At 36.1% G+C, this 16,962-nt stretch overlaps 1 protein-coding gene across 2 annotated transcripts; it reads right to left on the bottom strand.

The window, feature by feature from the left end:
• Positions 1-424: 424 nt before the first annotated feature.
• Positions 425-11,465, bottom strand: PDC (phosducin). Of its 2 annotated transcripts, none has more exons than XM_036442973.1 (4): positions 11,327-11,465; positions 6,851-6,935; positions 4,090-4,241; positions 425-1,068 (listed from the first exon to the last, which is right to left on the bottom strand). In XM_036442973.1, exons 2-4 carry the CDS (start codon positions 6,909-6,911, stop codon positions 544-546), a joined length of 738 nt encoding a protein of 245 aa, XP_036298866.1. In that variant the 5' UTR covers positions 6,912-6,935; positions 11,327-11,465; the 3' UTR covers positions 425-543. The 2 variants fall into 2 exon arrangements, with proteins under 2 accessions (XP_036298866.1, XP_036298867.1); XM_036442974.2 differs by lacking the exon at positions 11,327-11,465 and adding an exon at positions 9,653-9,754.
• Positions 11,466-16,962: the final 5,497 nt, after the last annotated feature.

Here is a 16,962-nt window from a genome sequence, read left to right as displayed (position 1 = left end):
AGGTAGAGGAAGAGAAAGACAGAAACATCAATAATGAGAGAGGATCATTGATCAGCTGCCTTATGCATGCCCCACACAGGGGATCAAGCCCACAACCCAGCCATGTGCCCTTGACGGGAATCAAACCCAGGACCCTTCAGTCCGCAGGTTGATGCTTTATCCACTTGAGCCAACCAGCTAGGGCTTAATGATATATATATATTTTTAAGTCCAAATAATAGCATTGCAGAAAAAACAAGGAATAAAAAAATTAATACATAACTTGAAAGGGATTTTTGAAAACTATCACAAATATTATCCATTTTCTCTTTGTCTACTAACATGTTTCTGAAGACTACAGTATTTTTAAATTAAGCATTATATCAATTTTAGTAACTAATACTAATATCAATTTTAGTAATTAAGAAATGCTATTTATACAACCTTAGTGCTAACCTGATTTTATTTCCACATTAGACTAGCCATGTCCATACTTGGTATTCTCTAAAAGAATATGGATACTACCAAATCAAAGATAAATATGAAACATTGACATAGGAGATTTTACTCAATATCTTCTTCCATGTTTGTCTGCTCAAGGGCATATATCTCTTTTTCAGGTAGTAACCCATATTCATTTAGGAAAGACTCCACATCCCCAGCAAAAAATTCTTCAGTAAACTGGTCAGCAACACTAATAAAATTGCTTATGAGTTCCCCACCCTTGTAGACGAGCAGTGTGGGGAGCACATCAGGGGAAAAGCGGTCCCCGGCACCTGTATTAGAAGCTTTTATTTTACAAAACCTGACTATTGGGTATTCGGCTGCAAGGCATGTCAGGCTCCTGTTTAGAGCATCACAGCCCTTAACGCCCTCTTCATAAATGTGAACAATGATTGTGGTGATTTTCTTCTCCTTTTCAATGGTCTCCAGGAATTGCTCCCCAGTTTCCAGCTCATACACAAACCCATATCTAGGCCCAAAGCTCAGCTTCTGGTGCATATCCTGCATACACTGTCTACGGTATTTACGGAGGCAAGTTTCATCTTCTTTGTCTTGGTGAATTAGTTCATATTCTTGGATGCTCATCTGGGAATAAATAAAAAGAATTATAGAAACCATTCAGCCAGAAATTCAATTCTTTAGACACACCAAACACAGCCTTGCTCAAAGAGTTTGCATTTGCTATCCTCCCTCACCCCCAAAGTGACCTCCTCCTTGACCCCTTTCAAACTTGTTCACATGCCACCTTCTTTGATTCCTCTACCTGAAAGAATCCCTGCCCCAAGCTTTCTATTCCATATGTGGGTTTAGTTTTTCTTCATAGCAATAAACACTACCTGATATGGAATTAAATATTTATTTATTGAAGTGTTTAATTTTAATAATTGTTTTTCTAGCTGATACATTCTGTGAGGGCAGGAATTTTACTTGTTTCACTCACTACTCTTCAATATCGGCTATAATGTCTGACACAAAGTAGGGGTTTGGTAATTATTTCATGACAGAAATGCATGCATACATAAGGATTGCTGAGTATAAATGATCACAGTTTCAGTCAGAAATGTGCCACTTAGCTGCCCCTCACTTCAGGTGAGAACAAAAATTCACATACAAACCAGCAGGGTCTACTCTGGAGTGACTTTCATAAAATGTGCGTGTCGTAAAGGTGTCCTCAACAAATGCCTTTGGACATTAGTGTCTCCTCCACGAAAGTTGTTAAAAAGGTCATATCTTATCACTGACTGACTTTTTTTTTTTGATATCTAGACTAAGATCCAAGACAGCTTTACAACTATTTAGAGTTCATCAGATTAGCCAGGAGGTTCCTGCTCTACCAGCCTCAGCATCACCTGAGAAGTGCCGGGAAATGCAAATTTTTGGGCACCACCCCAGATCTATCAAATCAGAACCTGTAAGAGTGAGACTGGGTGAGCCGTATTGAAACAAGCCCTGTAGGCAATTTTTTAAAAAAACAAATATCTAACTATTTTTTAAAATATATTTTATTGATTTTTTACAAAGAGGAAGGGAGAGAGATAGAGAGCCAGAAACGTTGATGAGAGAGAAACATCAACCAGCTGCCTCTTGCACACCCCCTACTGGGGATGTGCCTGCAACCAATGTACATGCCCTAGACCAGAATCGAACCTGGGACCTTTTAGTCCGCAGACCAACACTCTATCCACTGAACCAAACCGGTTTCAGTTCTAGGCAATTCTTATCCACTGGTTTAGGCTAAAGCAAGAAATGGCCTTTCATCTTCCATCATAGCTACTAATCACTACAGATGGAACATAAAATTATTTGCAGAACCTTTCTTAAGAACTACACATTATCAACTCATTCAACAGAATGTTAAAAACCCATCCCGCACAATCACTTCCCTCCTCTCCACCCCCCCCCCTTTTTTTTTTTAAATAAGGAGGAGGAAGTAGAAGAAGAAAGGGTACAAAGGAGCAATAAAGGGCCTAAAGTGCTGTGGAGCAGTCCACAACCATGGAAGGTGGGCAGTTCCCAAGGGGATCAATCAGCCTTCTCATCAGTAGCCTCTCAAACAGCAACTGCTGACAGTATTTCAAGTCGACAATTGAGAAGGCAAGAAGGGGGATTTAAGAAAAATCTTTATCTTAAACAATTTATATAGATTATTTTACTTAATCCTCACAACAAACCTATGAGGTAGCTGTTAATACATCATTTTACAGAAGATACTGAGGTTCAGGTTAAGTAAAAGTATCTAATGCTTTCATACATCCTCTTGTTTCTGCCTCTTATATTTGTTTTTCTAATGCCCTCATTCTTTTTTTTTTATATTTTTTCTGCTTTAAGGTTATTGTCCCAATTTAATTTGTTTAAAAATATATTTTTATGTATTTCAGAGAGGAAAGGAAAGAGAGAGATAGAAACATCAATGATGAGAGAAAATCATTGATTGGCTGCCTCCTGCACATCCCACACTGGAGATTGAGCCCACAACCTGGGCATGTGCCCTGACTGGGAATCGAACTGTGACCTCCTAGTTCATAGGTTGACGCTCAACCACTGAGCCACACTGGCAGGACTAATTTGTTTTAAACCTAAATATTGTTAAATATGTCGTACAATTTTGAAGTTGCTACTATAATTATGTTAATTTAAACAGACTAAACTACACACTGACTGAAACATTTGAGCATTTTTATGAGAACTTGTTCTTCAAGCATAGAAATATTTAATGATTAGATACATTGCTAAAGCTTAACCTTAGTACAGCTTTAACAAAGATAATGTCTCATGTTTGTGTAGCATTTTACACTTTTCAAAACACTTTTACACTTATTTTCTCTTCACATCCTATAAAGCAAGTGGAGGAGGTGTTACAGTTCCTAGGATGGGAAAATTTAATTGCCTTACCCACATCACATAATGACTCAGAACCAAAACCAACATCTTAGAATTTTACAGCGGCCAGAAGCCTGGAAGTAAATATATTTCTGAAGCACTGTCTGTTGAGAATCAATATACAACAACTCAAATATACTAGTTTGAAAAGAATCCACTAAAGTGATTTTTCCCACGGTGAAAATCACTTTATGGTTTATTTTATTAATATTGTTTTTATTAATATTGTTTATTAATATTGTTTTTGCAGGCATGGTTCAGTAGTTAAGCATCAACCTGTGAACCAGGAGCTCTCGGTTCGATTCCTAGTTGGGTACATTCCTGAGCTGTAGGCTCCATCCCCATTGTGGGGCATGCAGGAGGCAGCCCATCAATGACTCTCTCTCATCATTGACATTTCTGTCTTTCTCTCCCTCCCCTTTCCTCTCTAAAAATCCACAAAAATAAGTGGAAAATATTGTTGTTGTTATATAAATTAATACATACTAATTATAAAGATTCAAAAATAAACGATAACCTAAAGGCAGAAAGTAATGTCACGACTCTGATACTCTGCGATAATCTCCATTAACATCATAGAGATCATCTTCCAACGTATCTCTTCATGCACATAGACATACACCTTCTATAACAAGTATATAAGAAAGCTTCAAAAAACAGTGCTGTATAAAACCATGACTCATGTTTACACATTGTACATTATTTATTGATTTTTCCTTAGCTTACCTTTCTGCTGAATCTTTCTTTTGAGTCTTTGTCATCCCTGCTCTGAGGAGAAGACATTTGTCTGAGAATCTCCTTCTTGCTGGGTGGGACTGAGTCGTTATCTTCACTCTCTAATTTAAACTTTCTCCAATCATGTATCACTCCTTTGGGTCCTGAAATACAATTAAAAATCAATTGTTTCCTCTTTTATTTTCAAAAAGACTTTGTACATTGACATTCATGTGTCACCATGGGAATAGACTTGTCATGTTCTGGATCAGAAACAAACATCTTGTTTGGGCTACACATTTCTGACTACCATCCTCATAAAAAATGTCTTCTCGACGTTAATCCTGTTAAATAGGGTTTGGCGAAGAATCTTTCTGAAACATCTGCATTGATGAAAATGCAAATGATGGACTTTGAACAATTGTCAAAATTTGGGGATAAGTTTAGAGCATAGAGAGGAAACTAGAATTTTAGAAAAACAGCATTTTTAATTTTTTTTTTTTTTTTTTTACATAAGAGAGGCTTCGTGAATAACTACAATTGGCACCACACCATAACAAAGGAAACTAGGATTGTTGGAGAAACAAATTAAAATATATCAAGATCCAAAATAAAAATAGCACATAAAAGAAAATCAGTGAGAGGGAGGCCTACCCTCAGTGAGCAAAACTAAATGGCTTTTAAAAAAAATCATTATATAATCTAATTCCTTCTAAGATTCTAAGAATCTTTTAAAGATATTAAAAGGGTAGGATTTGCATATTTAAATCAAGAGTGATCCAACTGGAATTTTGATGTTCAGTTGCCCTGATAAATAATAATAGTGTTTGGAAGAATGTCTAAATTCTTGAAAATATGCAGTTGTACATATTCTTCACTGAAGGTTAGCCATATCCATATCTTTAATATTATATTATATATGTAAACATATTTTCTTTCTCCACATATTTTCAAAGAATTGTTATTTATATAATTTTAATATAAATTTATTTATGCTTTGTGGGGGCAAAAATAGATTTACTGTTGTGAGGACATGAAACAGTGTATTCTTGTATTATTATTTATTAACTTGAGGCCCAGTACATGGATTCATTCACCAGTTGGGGGCCCCTCAGCCTGGCCTGTGGGGATTGGCCAAAACCTGCAGTCCTACATCCCGTAAGGGATGTAGTAGTGTGCAAAGCAGCAAGCAGCCAGGGAGGAGCCAGAGTTTGGGCTGGGACTGCGCTGCTCCCTCTCTAGGTAAAGCTGCTTCGGAGGCAGGAGAGGCTTATGCCACAGCTGTGCTCACCAGCCTTGAGCCCCAGCATCTGATGCCCATTGGTCAGCTGAGCGGCGCTTCTGCTATGGGAGCACACTGGCCACCAGGGGGCAGCTCCTGCATTGAGCACCTGCCCCCTAGTGGTCAGTGTGTGTCATAGCCACCAGTCAAACAGTTGACCTGTTGATTGGTTGACCAGTTGCTTAGGGTTTTACAATATATATATAGACTAGAGGCCTGATGCACGAAATTCATGCAAGGATAGGCCTTCCTTCCCCTGGCTGCCGGTTTCACAGCCCCAGCTTCACAGCCCCGACTTCTGGAGCCCTGGCCCTGCTGCCTGCTCGCATCCACCTGAGCCTGCGACTACTGCCACCCGCCCCCCGCCCCAGTTCCCCAGAGCCCCCCAATCAATTGCTCCACAGAGGGTGGCCTGGCCTCCCTCTTTGGGGCGATCGCAGAGCCCCCCGATTAATCACTCTGCCAGCTTGTGGCCTGGGCCTCCCTTTGTGGGGCGATTGTGGGGCAATGGCAGGGCCCTCCGACCAGCCACATTGCACCCGCCTTGGCTGGCCTCGTGCCAGTGCATGTCATAGCGTGGTTGTCCAGATGGTCATTCTGCTGTTCGGTCATTCAGTTGATTTGCATGTTACACTTTTATTATTAGAGATTATTTTCCATATGAATAACTGTAAACCTACTTTTGCCCACCCTTGCATTCATTATATTTAGGCAGTTAATGGTTTTTGTTTACTTGTATCATGGTCGTCTTCCAGGTATGTTTTACATATATAAAATATGTACATTTATAGCATGTGTTTATATGTATATAAAAATCATTTTTTAACTTGTTTTAAAAAATTGTAGTATATTATACATAGTTTCCTAATCTTGCTTTCTTTCTTTTTCTTTTTTTTTTTTTATCTCATAATGTATTTCAGAGATATTTTTCACATACATACATACATAGATGCTTCCTTTTTTTAAAAACGAGTAATGGTATTTCATTGTATACATATTAATTTACTTAAGCAGTTTCTTTGTTGCTTCCACATTTTTTCCTGATAGTCTTGTCAGGTTTTTCTGGAGGAATATTGATTTAAGAATGTTTTATCATTACCTTTACTTTTTTACAGAGTAACAAATTAAAAAACTTTATTTATTTATTTATTTATTTATTTATCTTTTGATCTACTATTGTTTACAATTGCAAAGAAAGTCCATAGTGGGGTGTTTTAGGTCAGAGGATAGTACATAGGTCTTATGAGCGTTGGCAGCAAGAAATCCTCAATAACGAGTGTTTCAAAGTTCTCATTCCTTAACTTCTAAGTAAATTTTTTTTAAAGTACTTGATCTCACATTAATGTACCCACTCAATTATTTTTAGATGATTCCATTAGACCACTCAAAAGTTTAACAAATTCCATACTGGACAGTGGCAATAAGAACATTGGGGATCTTCAGGCTTAATCTTATTTTAATAATTAATCTTATTCCTGTTGCTTTGCTTACCTGTATGTGTCGCCTGTCCTTCAAAGTCTTCTTCCAAACTTGGATTTTTGGCTTCTTCCATTTTAGAGATTAGATTTGATATAATCTATAGGATCAGCAAAGAAGTAATGATAGATCAGAAATAAAAAAGATAGATAAATACATAAATATTCCTCTGCTGTCAGGTTCCATGGAGGCTAAGGGTTATCACTAAGTGATGAAGTGTTTAATATGTTTCTATCTGCTTGTAAAAGAACATTAATATTTGTATTATTAAAGATATTTGGACCTAAGGATTTTATGTAATTCATAGTTTGCCTTTTACTTAAAAAGCCTTCAATTTAGGTCTATGTACTCAGTGAACATTTTTTTTTTTTGCAGATTTTTTTTTATTGATTTCAGAGAGGAAGGGAGAGGGAGAGAGAGATATAAACATCAATGATGAGAGAGAAACATTGATTGGCTGCCTCTTGCACTCCCCTTACCAGGGATTGAGCTCACAACCCAGGGCATGTGCCCTGACCGGGAATCGAACCGTGACCTGTTGGTCCATAGGTGGACGCTCAACCACAAGCCACACCAGCCTGGCTCAGTGAACATTATTTATTATTGATTTTCTTTTTTTATTAGTGTGTATTACCAAATTTGTAGAATTATATCTCAATATTTTATATAATAAAAACATTTTAATTCATAATAATTATATACTTACTTACTATGAACATTTACTATGTACCAGGCATTGTTTCACTTAAGTGTCAAAAAATCATTTAATTCTCACACAGATGTATGTGGCTGGGCTAGTTATTAATGCCACTTTACAACTGAGGAAGCTAAAGGATGGAACTTAAGTTTCTTGCCATTTTTTCTCAATACAGTTTGACAAATTCAACTTCTCAAATTGGCATTAAAGAATGCTATTCAAAACCTCACATCATAACATCTCTTCGTTCCAGAGCAAATTTTGGGGATGTTACCCACTAAGCCAGTGAAAACCAGTAATTATACCTATAGATTTTTAAAAAACTGTAAGGTACATCACAAAATCTAACAAAAGCACATGGAGTTTATTCACAGTTAATCCCTGGGTGCCCTCAGGTAGAACCTATTTATTCTTAGTTCATACTTAAATCCAACCTATTTGCTTATTTATCTTTTCATTTTCTGGAAAACGCTGTATACATACTAACACATTCCCTAAGGGGCCCATATAGTTGTGATTTTCTTGAAGTTTTCAAGTCCTGGAAGATATATATTAACAGCAGATACGAGTACACTGTTTTTTCACCCTTATTTCTTCTACCTTTTCCCTTTGTCCCTTTCAAAGTCAGTTTTAAGCTATGATCCCTCTCCAAAAGTATTTGGTTTATACTTCCTCTTTGGACTTGGTCTATTTGGTGCTTTCCCAAGGAACAGAATGGTAAACAGAACTCTTTGTCTCTATGCAGAAGCACTGGGGATGCAAAAACCCCAGAGTGAGTTGATTACACCGAGGTCAGAGGTCTTTGCCAATTTAATTTATTTTACTTGAACAGGAAAGGCTTTTATGAGAAGGCTGTTAAGGGAATATTTAGCCATTCTTCAATATATATATGTAACTTTAAATGTAATAAATAATACTAAATTAAATTTGAATGGATTTAGTAATGAAAAGGAATAAAAGACAATGGAAATCGGGGAAAATGGAAATAAATAAATCTTGTTGGACAAAAGGAGCTACTTAATGACTACAATTATATAAAAATAATTTTTGCATCTAAGATAAATGAATATTATTGGTTTACCTCAAAAGAACACTACAGATCAAAGTAATAGAAGCTTATTAGACAACTTCAATCGCTGTTTAATCCCCAGAAAAGTAGAGACTCAAGCCAGTGTCTTTTATTTTACTATTAGATAGTTAATCTGGGGTAGTTACTATTTGCAATAAATATTCATAAGATTTTTAAAAATATAAAAATAAATTTATTTCAAATATTGAAGAGGCATAAGCCTTGCTTGCTTCTTGCCATCCTACTTGGCAATCCAGTGGAGAAAAAAAAAAAAAAAAAAAAGAAATTTCATTTTACAAAAAGACTCTTGACAATTTCAAAGAAATCCCTTTACTGAAAAGATAATTCAATTACTTGGGGGAAACATGATTCCTTGATTATATTAGTATACTAGGGGCCCAGTGCACAAATTCATGCACCTTGAAAGGAACTGTGGGCCATGAGGCTGCAGTGGGCACAGGGGCAGATCTTGGCCCATCTTCCGTGCCCCTGCCTGGACCCTCCCGCCATAGCCTATGATCTCCTGTCTGCTGGTCCCATCCCACCACTCCCACATGCTGACAGAGCTGGCCCTGCTTGCACTCACTCGCATCACCCAGAGATTGGGGCTGGTGCCAGCAGCAGGTGTGAGCAGGGCTGGCGCTGTCAGTGGGTGCAAGCTGCAGTTGCTGCCCCGATTGCCCCTCAAGAGCAGGGGGAGGTGGAGAAGCCCTCAGGGGTGATCAGGGCCAGCAGCCGCTGCTCACACTCACTGCAGGCGCCAAACATATATAATGCTTTTTCCTATATATACATAACTATAATAAAGTATAAACTAGGCATAGTGAGAGATGAACAAAAATAGCTGATAATAGAATAATTATCAGTAAGAGGTGTGCAGGAGGCAGCTGATTGATGTTTCTAACTCTCTATCCCTCTCCCTTCCTCTCTGTAAAAAAATCAATAAAAATATTTAAAAATAACTGAATGGGAATCCAGTATTGAAGGACTTGATTAAAATAATTTTTAACTCAACTAGAGTGGAATTTAGCAAGTTATCTTTAAGGCCTACCTGAAACCAAACAAGACTGCTAGGTGGGAAAATCTGTAGAAATCCTGTTTCACCTGCATTTTGATAGAAACCTAGATCCTGTTTAGATCTCTGCTCCGTAAGGTATCACACTCTCTGCACCCACCCTTTTCAGGGCTCCCTGTCCTACCTTTCTCTGCCTCTAACATGCATCTCCAGAGGTCTCTGCTCTCCTGCCTTTTCCAGGGTGACTGTGAGCTAATCTGATCAACTAAGCCAGGCCAATGTTCTCACCAAGGCTGACATATTAGTGTCAGATGTTTTAACCTCTGCCAGGACTGTCCTCCCAACATCAAATTGGACTCCTATAGAAAACAGTTCAGCCTTTTCTTTCTTATTAAAAAATGATTTTAAGACAGAAATGTCAGGATCTTGCAGGGAATTCAGAACACACACATTATTTTTAATATCTCTATATCTTATATATACATTATTCCAGTTTGAATTCCATTATAGACATTATTGTGAATGGTCCATTATATTTTGGCAACTTATGTAATACCAAATCCAGCTTATAAACATAATATTTAGGCAAAGAATCACCATGATGAGTGAGATTATCTTTAAAAAATTTGCTAGCTCTGAATGTTAGGTGATTCTAAATAGCATGTATAGTAATCAAAAATATGCATTTAAAATGGATACTATAGTTAAAGCTATTTTTTTTTGCAGTTAATAGATATATTTAATGGGAAAACAATGAGAAAAATCTTACTTCATTCTCATGATGGAAACTGTAAAATTTATTGTATTAGTAATCACCTCGCCCTAGCCAGTTTGGCTCAGTGGAAGAGTGTCAGCTTGCGGACTGGAGGATCCCGGGTTCAATTCTGGTCAAGGGCACATACCCAGGTTGTGGGTTCGATTCCCAGTGTGGGGCATGCAGGAGGCAGCCGATCCATAATTCTCTCTCATCATGGATGTTTCTATCTGTCTCTCTTCCTTCCTCTCTCTGAAGTCAGTAAAAAATATATTTAAAAAAATAATCATCTCAATGCATGCAATATAGCAGCAAAATGAAACTAACTGAAAAAATATATTTCACCTAATTTAACAAATATCAACAAACCTCCTGTGCTCTTTTCTTTTAAAAACATCATTTCTGTTTCATTAAATTTCAAAGTAACCTTCTGAAGCAAATGCATGTATTATTATTCCCACTATAAAGATTAAAACAAAACAACCAAAATATATACCATTAAGGAAAAAGCCAGAGAACATACAACTCATTTAGTGTTTGGTTCAGAGATCTGAGAGTGTTACAGTGTTGAAAGTAATATTCCCTCTTAAGCCCCGGGAGTCAAACCTTCAAATATGAAGTGCAAGAAATCATCACTTCTTTCCCTCAGTTTTCCTTTCACTCAAAGGGAGGAATGAAGAATTTAAAATTTTAAAGCTACTTCTCTATGCATTGTTCCTAGAATTATCAGACTCAAAATTGCATGTTTATCCTGAATTTACATTAGTGAAGATGTCTCCTGCAAATAAATCACTTTAAGAAGGAAAGAAACACATTATTTGTCTTTATAGTAAATTATTACTTAATGTTACTTGCAATATTTTAGAAGAACACACAGTAATACATACAGTAAAATCATTATTCTTTCCCTGAAGGTAAATTTTTAGAAATTATCAAGAAGACTATTGGTGACTCACAGTTTGGTTCTCTGTGCCTGGTGTCCTTGATTATGCTCAGTGGATAAGAATCCCTGGGGATAGTTCTCCTCTTGACCTTGGACGGGTTTAAGCTCAGATTTAAGATCCCTGGATATTGATGACCCCTGCAGAAATAGCTCTGAATAGGTAATAGGATTGACATAAGAGAATTAACAAGCCCATTCATTAATAGTAGGGCAAAACCAGACAAATATGCTGAAAAAAGAGCTTTGGGTCCTGTGATAAATGCAATCTTTGTTTACTTAGTTTATGTTTTAAGAAAAAAAATTTTTCTCTTTTCAGCATAGACTGATCTATTCTTGCCATTTCTGAAAGAAAAATATTAGTTTTTTTTTATTAAGAAAATTTTCTTGATTTAACTATAGTAACTATCCTTCTCAACAACATTTGGCATGGTACATTTTCCCTCTAAAGTTCAAACAATTACTTTCCTCTCTTTTTTTGGTGCCTTGAAATGTCTCATAATAAAATTTCTGCTGGTCCTTATTTTTGTTTGTTTGCATGGTTTGGGGAAAATCCTGGAAAATTTTGGATACAGTCTTTAGCACTGTGGATGACCTCTGCTTTATTGTATCTTTTTTGGCCCTTGTTTGTTCCATTATGTTGCTCATTTCACTTTTCTTCCATGAACTTTTATTCAACAATTTATTGACTACCTACCTTTTGCTTGAAGAAACTTACCAAAACTTATTGCAGACTTCAGAAATTAGATTTTTGCACTGAGATGGTGGGTTAGGACTATCCCAGAGAATGACTAGTCTATGAACTAAGAATAGTAAGCTTATAGTTTATAGGATGCATTGAATAGTTGAGAGATAGCAATTACATGAGTGCTTAGTTTTGCCAAATAGAAACACAGAAAGGAAAAGCCAAGAAACCAACAAAATTGTATTAATAATCTACTCTTGTATTGGCTATTTACTAGGAATGAGTAGAAATGAAGGATTGGGGATGAGGAATTGACTTCTTTCCAAGCATAATTTTGTACAGTTTGACTTTTGTAATGATGATAACATTTTAATACACAAACTAAACCCACAAAGTAGTGTAAAGCCAGTAAAAATGAGGGGCCTACAAAAAGAAGCAAGTGAAACTAAATATTTCAAATGAAAAATATAAATACATTGAAAAGGGGAGGAGAGTAATGAGCACAAGTAACTTCTGAATACAATATTTTGAAAACTTAAGTTTAGAATAATGACCAAAAGAATTGTACACAAATATTGAACTCTAGTCAGTAGGATTTTTTTTTTTTGCAGTGTTGCAGGTTAGCATTCTGTTATCTACTTCGTGTGGCATGCTCATGAGATTTACATATGCAGCATGATTTACCAGTATAATAGCCAAGATCGAAGCAGCCCAAGTGCCCATCAGTAGATGAGTGGATAAAATAGTGATATATTTATACAATGGAATACTACTCAGTCACAAAAAGAAGGAAATTTTACCTTTTGTGACAGTATGGATGAACCTGGCGATTATTAAGCTAAGTGAAATAAGCCAGTCAGAGAAAGACAAGTGCCATATGATTTCACTTAGATGTGGAATCTAATGAACAAAATAAACGAACAAAATAGAAACAGACTCATACATTCAGAGAACAGACTGACAGATGACAGTTGAGGAACTATGTGAGAAAGGTAAAGGGATTAAGAAAAAAAAATGTAGACCCAAAGAACTGTATTGTGATTACCAGAGGGAAAAGGAGGTAGGGGGCAGGAGAAAGAGGGTAAAGGGAGGACAAATGTTGATGAAAAAAAGACTTGACACACAATACAATATATGTATGATATTGTATAGAATTGTACACTTGAAACCCATATAATTTTATTAATCAGTGTCACCCCAATAAATTCAATAGAAATTAAAAAAAAAGAGATATATAATCACTCAAAAAAGAGAATAAAGTAATATTAGTAAATATTCTTTTCTAAAAATAAATTCCATATTTAGTGTCTGTACTTCTGTAAGAACTAAAAGGAATGGGCTGCCAGACTCTGAGTATCACAGTATTCCTGCAGGAAGCACAGCTTTAATTACACATAAAGCTCTTCCTATTATCTATTTTTTCTTCAAGTGTTATTAAAAAACAAGCTTTATACATGAGTAACCAATCAAGGCCTGAATCTTCCTCCCTTCCTTCCTTCCTTCCTTCCTTCCTTCCTTCCTTCCTTCCTTCCTTCCTTCCTTCCTTCCTTCTTCAAACTAAAATATTTTAAGAACTATGGTGGTAACATTTCATTCAGGTGAGAATTTTAAGTGGATTCTAAAACTATTGATGAAAAGCAGGGTATCTTCACAGTCTCTGAATACCTCCCCACAATTTACGTGTTACCAAGTGAAAAGTAAGAAGTTAAGAAATCTGTGAAAACTTCCTATTAGAGTCATTAGTTAACATCACCAGGAATGAGATTAACCGACACCATGTGTGTTTGATGCTGAGAAAGACCCAGCATCACACTTGTGGAATTCTAACCAAAAATGTATAGTCTAAATTTACTCATGAGGAAATATCAGACAAAACCTAAATTGAGAGACATCTACAAAGTACCTGTCTTGTCATGAGGAAGTTGTGAAAGACAGAGAATGAACAACTGTTTCAGATCAAAGAAGATTAAAGAGATATGGCGGCCAAATGAAATATGAGATCCTGGATTACAATAACTCTTGGCTCTGTTTCTGGACATTATGAAGACAATTGGTGAAATATGAATAAGGTCTGTAGATATGATAATAGTATTACATTGATATTAGCCCTCTGTGATTTCCAACTATACTGTGATTATTAAAGAGAATCTTTTTGTTCTTTCCAGGAAATACATATTGAACTAGTTTGTTACTCAACACATCAAACACTAGGTGAATAATAGTTCAGTGAACAGATTTGATTAAAGCCTTTGAAAGTGTTACTCAGAAACATTAATCTTTTGTAGTACCCAATTACTCCAAATTCATGGACTAGCCCATAGAGTAATTTGTGTAAATCTAATGTACAAATCAACCACATAGCAGTAGACAGATAATTCTAACTGGACTCTAACAGAATTAGCAATGAAATAAGAAAGCAATAATATCTTTTAGGAGTTAGATCATCAAGATAACAGCATTGGGCCCTAGCCAGTCTGACTCGATCTGCTTGCAGGTTTCTCCCTGGCCCAGGCCCAGGCCCTGGTGGGTATTCTTGCAGGAGGCAGCCAATCCATATGTTTCTCTCATCAATGTTTCTCACTATCTTTCCCTCTCTCTTCCACTCTCCCTAAAAAACAATGGAAGAATATCCTTGAATGAGGATTAATGAAAAAAGAAAAAGAAAAATAACAGCATTGGGATAAAATGTAGAGAATTTGTTTCAGCTTCTTGTTCAATAAGCCTGTTCCTCAATTTTATTTATTTATTTACTTATTTATTTATTTTTAAAATATATTTTATTGATTTTTTTACAGAGAGGAAGAGAGAGGGATAGAGAGTTAGAAACATTGAGGAGAGAGAATCATCCATTAGGTGCCTCTTTCACACCCCCCACTGGGGATGTGCCTGCATCCAAGGTACATGCCCTTGACCCAAATCAAACCTGGGACCTTTCAGTCCGCAGGCCCATGTTCTATCCACTACTGAGCCAAACCATTTTCGGCTGTTCCTCAATTTTAGATAATGAGGACAAAGGTATCAGGACCCCAGATATCTTCAAATTCGCTTTCTAATGATTCTGATTAAGGAAAAACAAGTTTGTAAAAAATAATAATAATAATAAAAAAAAATACACACTTTTAAATTCAGTAACGTTTACATTTGAAATAACTTCAAACCTAAAAGTTGCAAGAAGAGCACAAGAAGCTTTGTTTGATATATCTTCCCCAGATTTCCAAATCGTTAACTTTTTTTTTTTTTTTTTTTTATCACATTTGTTTAATTCTCTTTCTCTTTTGACCTACTCTATTTTTTTCTTCTGGGAAAGTTTTTTTTTTTTCTTTTTAAAAAAAGACAATTAATTTGGGTGACATTGGTTAATAAAATTATGTGGGTTTCAAGTGTACACTTAATTCTATAATAGATCATTTGTATACTGTATGTTCAACATCCCAAGTCAAATCTCCTTCCAACACCAAAAATCCTAGGTGTGCTTAAAATTACTTCAAAATAAAAAGAAGCCTCAAAATATTAGGAGTGAATGGTTTCTAGTTCTTTTTGCTTGCTTAAATAGCATGAGGTGGTTGTTAAGAGCATAAGTAAGTAACATAAGGTAGTGGTTAAGAGCATTGTTTTTAGAGTAAGAGATGCTCAAGTTCAAGCCCTGGCTTTTTTGTTTATTGTTGTGATAATCCTCTCTGAGCTTTGGTTTTCTTATGTTGAATGGTAGGAATACTGACCTTAGGGATTCAGCGTGAGAATCTACTACTTCACAGCATTAACTGTCACACACTAAGCAGGCAATATTCTGTTATTATTTTTGCTTCATCTGTTTCTCTCATTTTTATATATCCTTTTTCTTCTCCTGATGTAATTCCAATAATTTGTCTTTACTTTTAAAACTTTAGCCTTTCTTTTTACTACAGGATGTTGAAGACTCAATTCTAACAGCAACAACAAAATACATTGATATATGCAGATTTTGATTTATGTTTGGTTAGGAAAATTGTATTTCTCCAGCTGGTAAAATAAGAACAACAACAAAACCCCACAAACATTGTTAGAGCTCATAAACCAGAATATAATATATTCTATTTGGATTGCTCCTCTTTCAGACACACCCTTTTGGACTGTCTTACCATTTTGAAATTTAAATAGTTATTTTAAATAAAGCATTTTTTGGACAGAATATATGAAAAGAGCATGTAGAGTGACCTGCCTACAATCTTAACTCCCTTTGGAATAGCTCTACACTTTAATGACTCAAGGTTTGACTAAAGAATCCGAAATACAAAGCTAAAAATGATGACAAGTTAGTGGCACAAAAGTATTTAAGGAGAAAAGTGTATTTTAGAGGGTATCTCTGGTGTTTCAGGATAATCATTTAAGATGCCCGATGAACCAATGAAAATAGCTTCGAGCTTTATGAGTAGTTGAAAGGTTTAAATGAAAGCTTTGTCTCAACTTCAAAATATTGAAGTTGGCAGGACAAGTCTCTAATTATCATAATCAGATGCTGGGTCCCTGAAACCACTGTTATGTTACATTGAACCCTCTGACTTCTCTGTCATCTTTCTGCTTCTTTATGTGGTGGAGAAGGGAGAGTTCAGAGATAACGATGGTAAATCCTGAGTGGGCCCCTACACTGTACACATTTTTATTTCAGGGAGCAGGTCCATCATAAACATTTAAAACTTAAAGTATCCTACAAGGGATGGAATTTCCAAGTGAACAGTTATTTACAGTATAATTTTTAAAGTGAAAGCTCAGATTGTAAAGAAAGCAACGGTTCACCCAGCTGTGGTGGCTCAGTGGTTGATTGTCAACCTATGAACCAGGAGGTCATGGTTCAATTCCCTGTCAGGGCACATGCTCATGTTGTGGGCTCGATCCTCACCGTGAGGCATGTAGGAGGCAGCCGATCAGTGATTCTCTCTCATCATTGATGTTTCTGTCTCTCTCTAAAATTAATAAAAACATCTTTAAAA

This window comes from Pipistrellus kuhlii, unplaced genomic scaffold (genome assembly GCF_014108245.1).
Source record: "Pipistrellus kuhlii isolate mPipKuh1 unplaced genomic scaffold, mPipKuh1.p scaffold_m20_p_18, whole genome shotgun sequence".
Taxonomy (NCBI): domain Eukaryota; kingdom Metazoa; phylum Chordata; class Mammalia; order Chiroptera; family Vespertilionidae; genus Pipistrellus; species Pipistrellus kuhlii.
Note: the sequence above shows the minus strand (reverse complement) of the source record. Positions and strands in the feature narration are given on the sequence as shown.

Coding starts and splice junctions, on each gene's coding strand:
- PDC (XM_036442973.1), bottom strand. CDS start 6,911: ATGGAAGAAGCCAAAAATCCAAGTTTGGAAGAAGACTTTGAAGGACAG. Junction 4,242..6,850: donor AGGACAGGCGACACATACAG/GTAAGCAAAGCA, acceptor ATTGTATTTCAG/GACCCAAAGGAGTGATACAT. Junction 1,069..4,089: donor AAGAAAGATTCAGCAGAAAG/GTAAGCTAAGGA, acceptor ATTTATTCCCAG/ATGAGCATCCAAGAATATGA.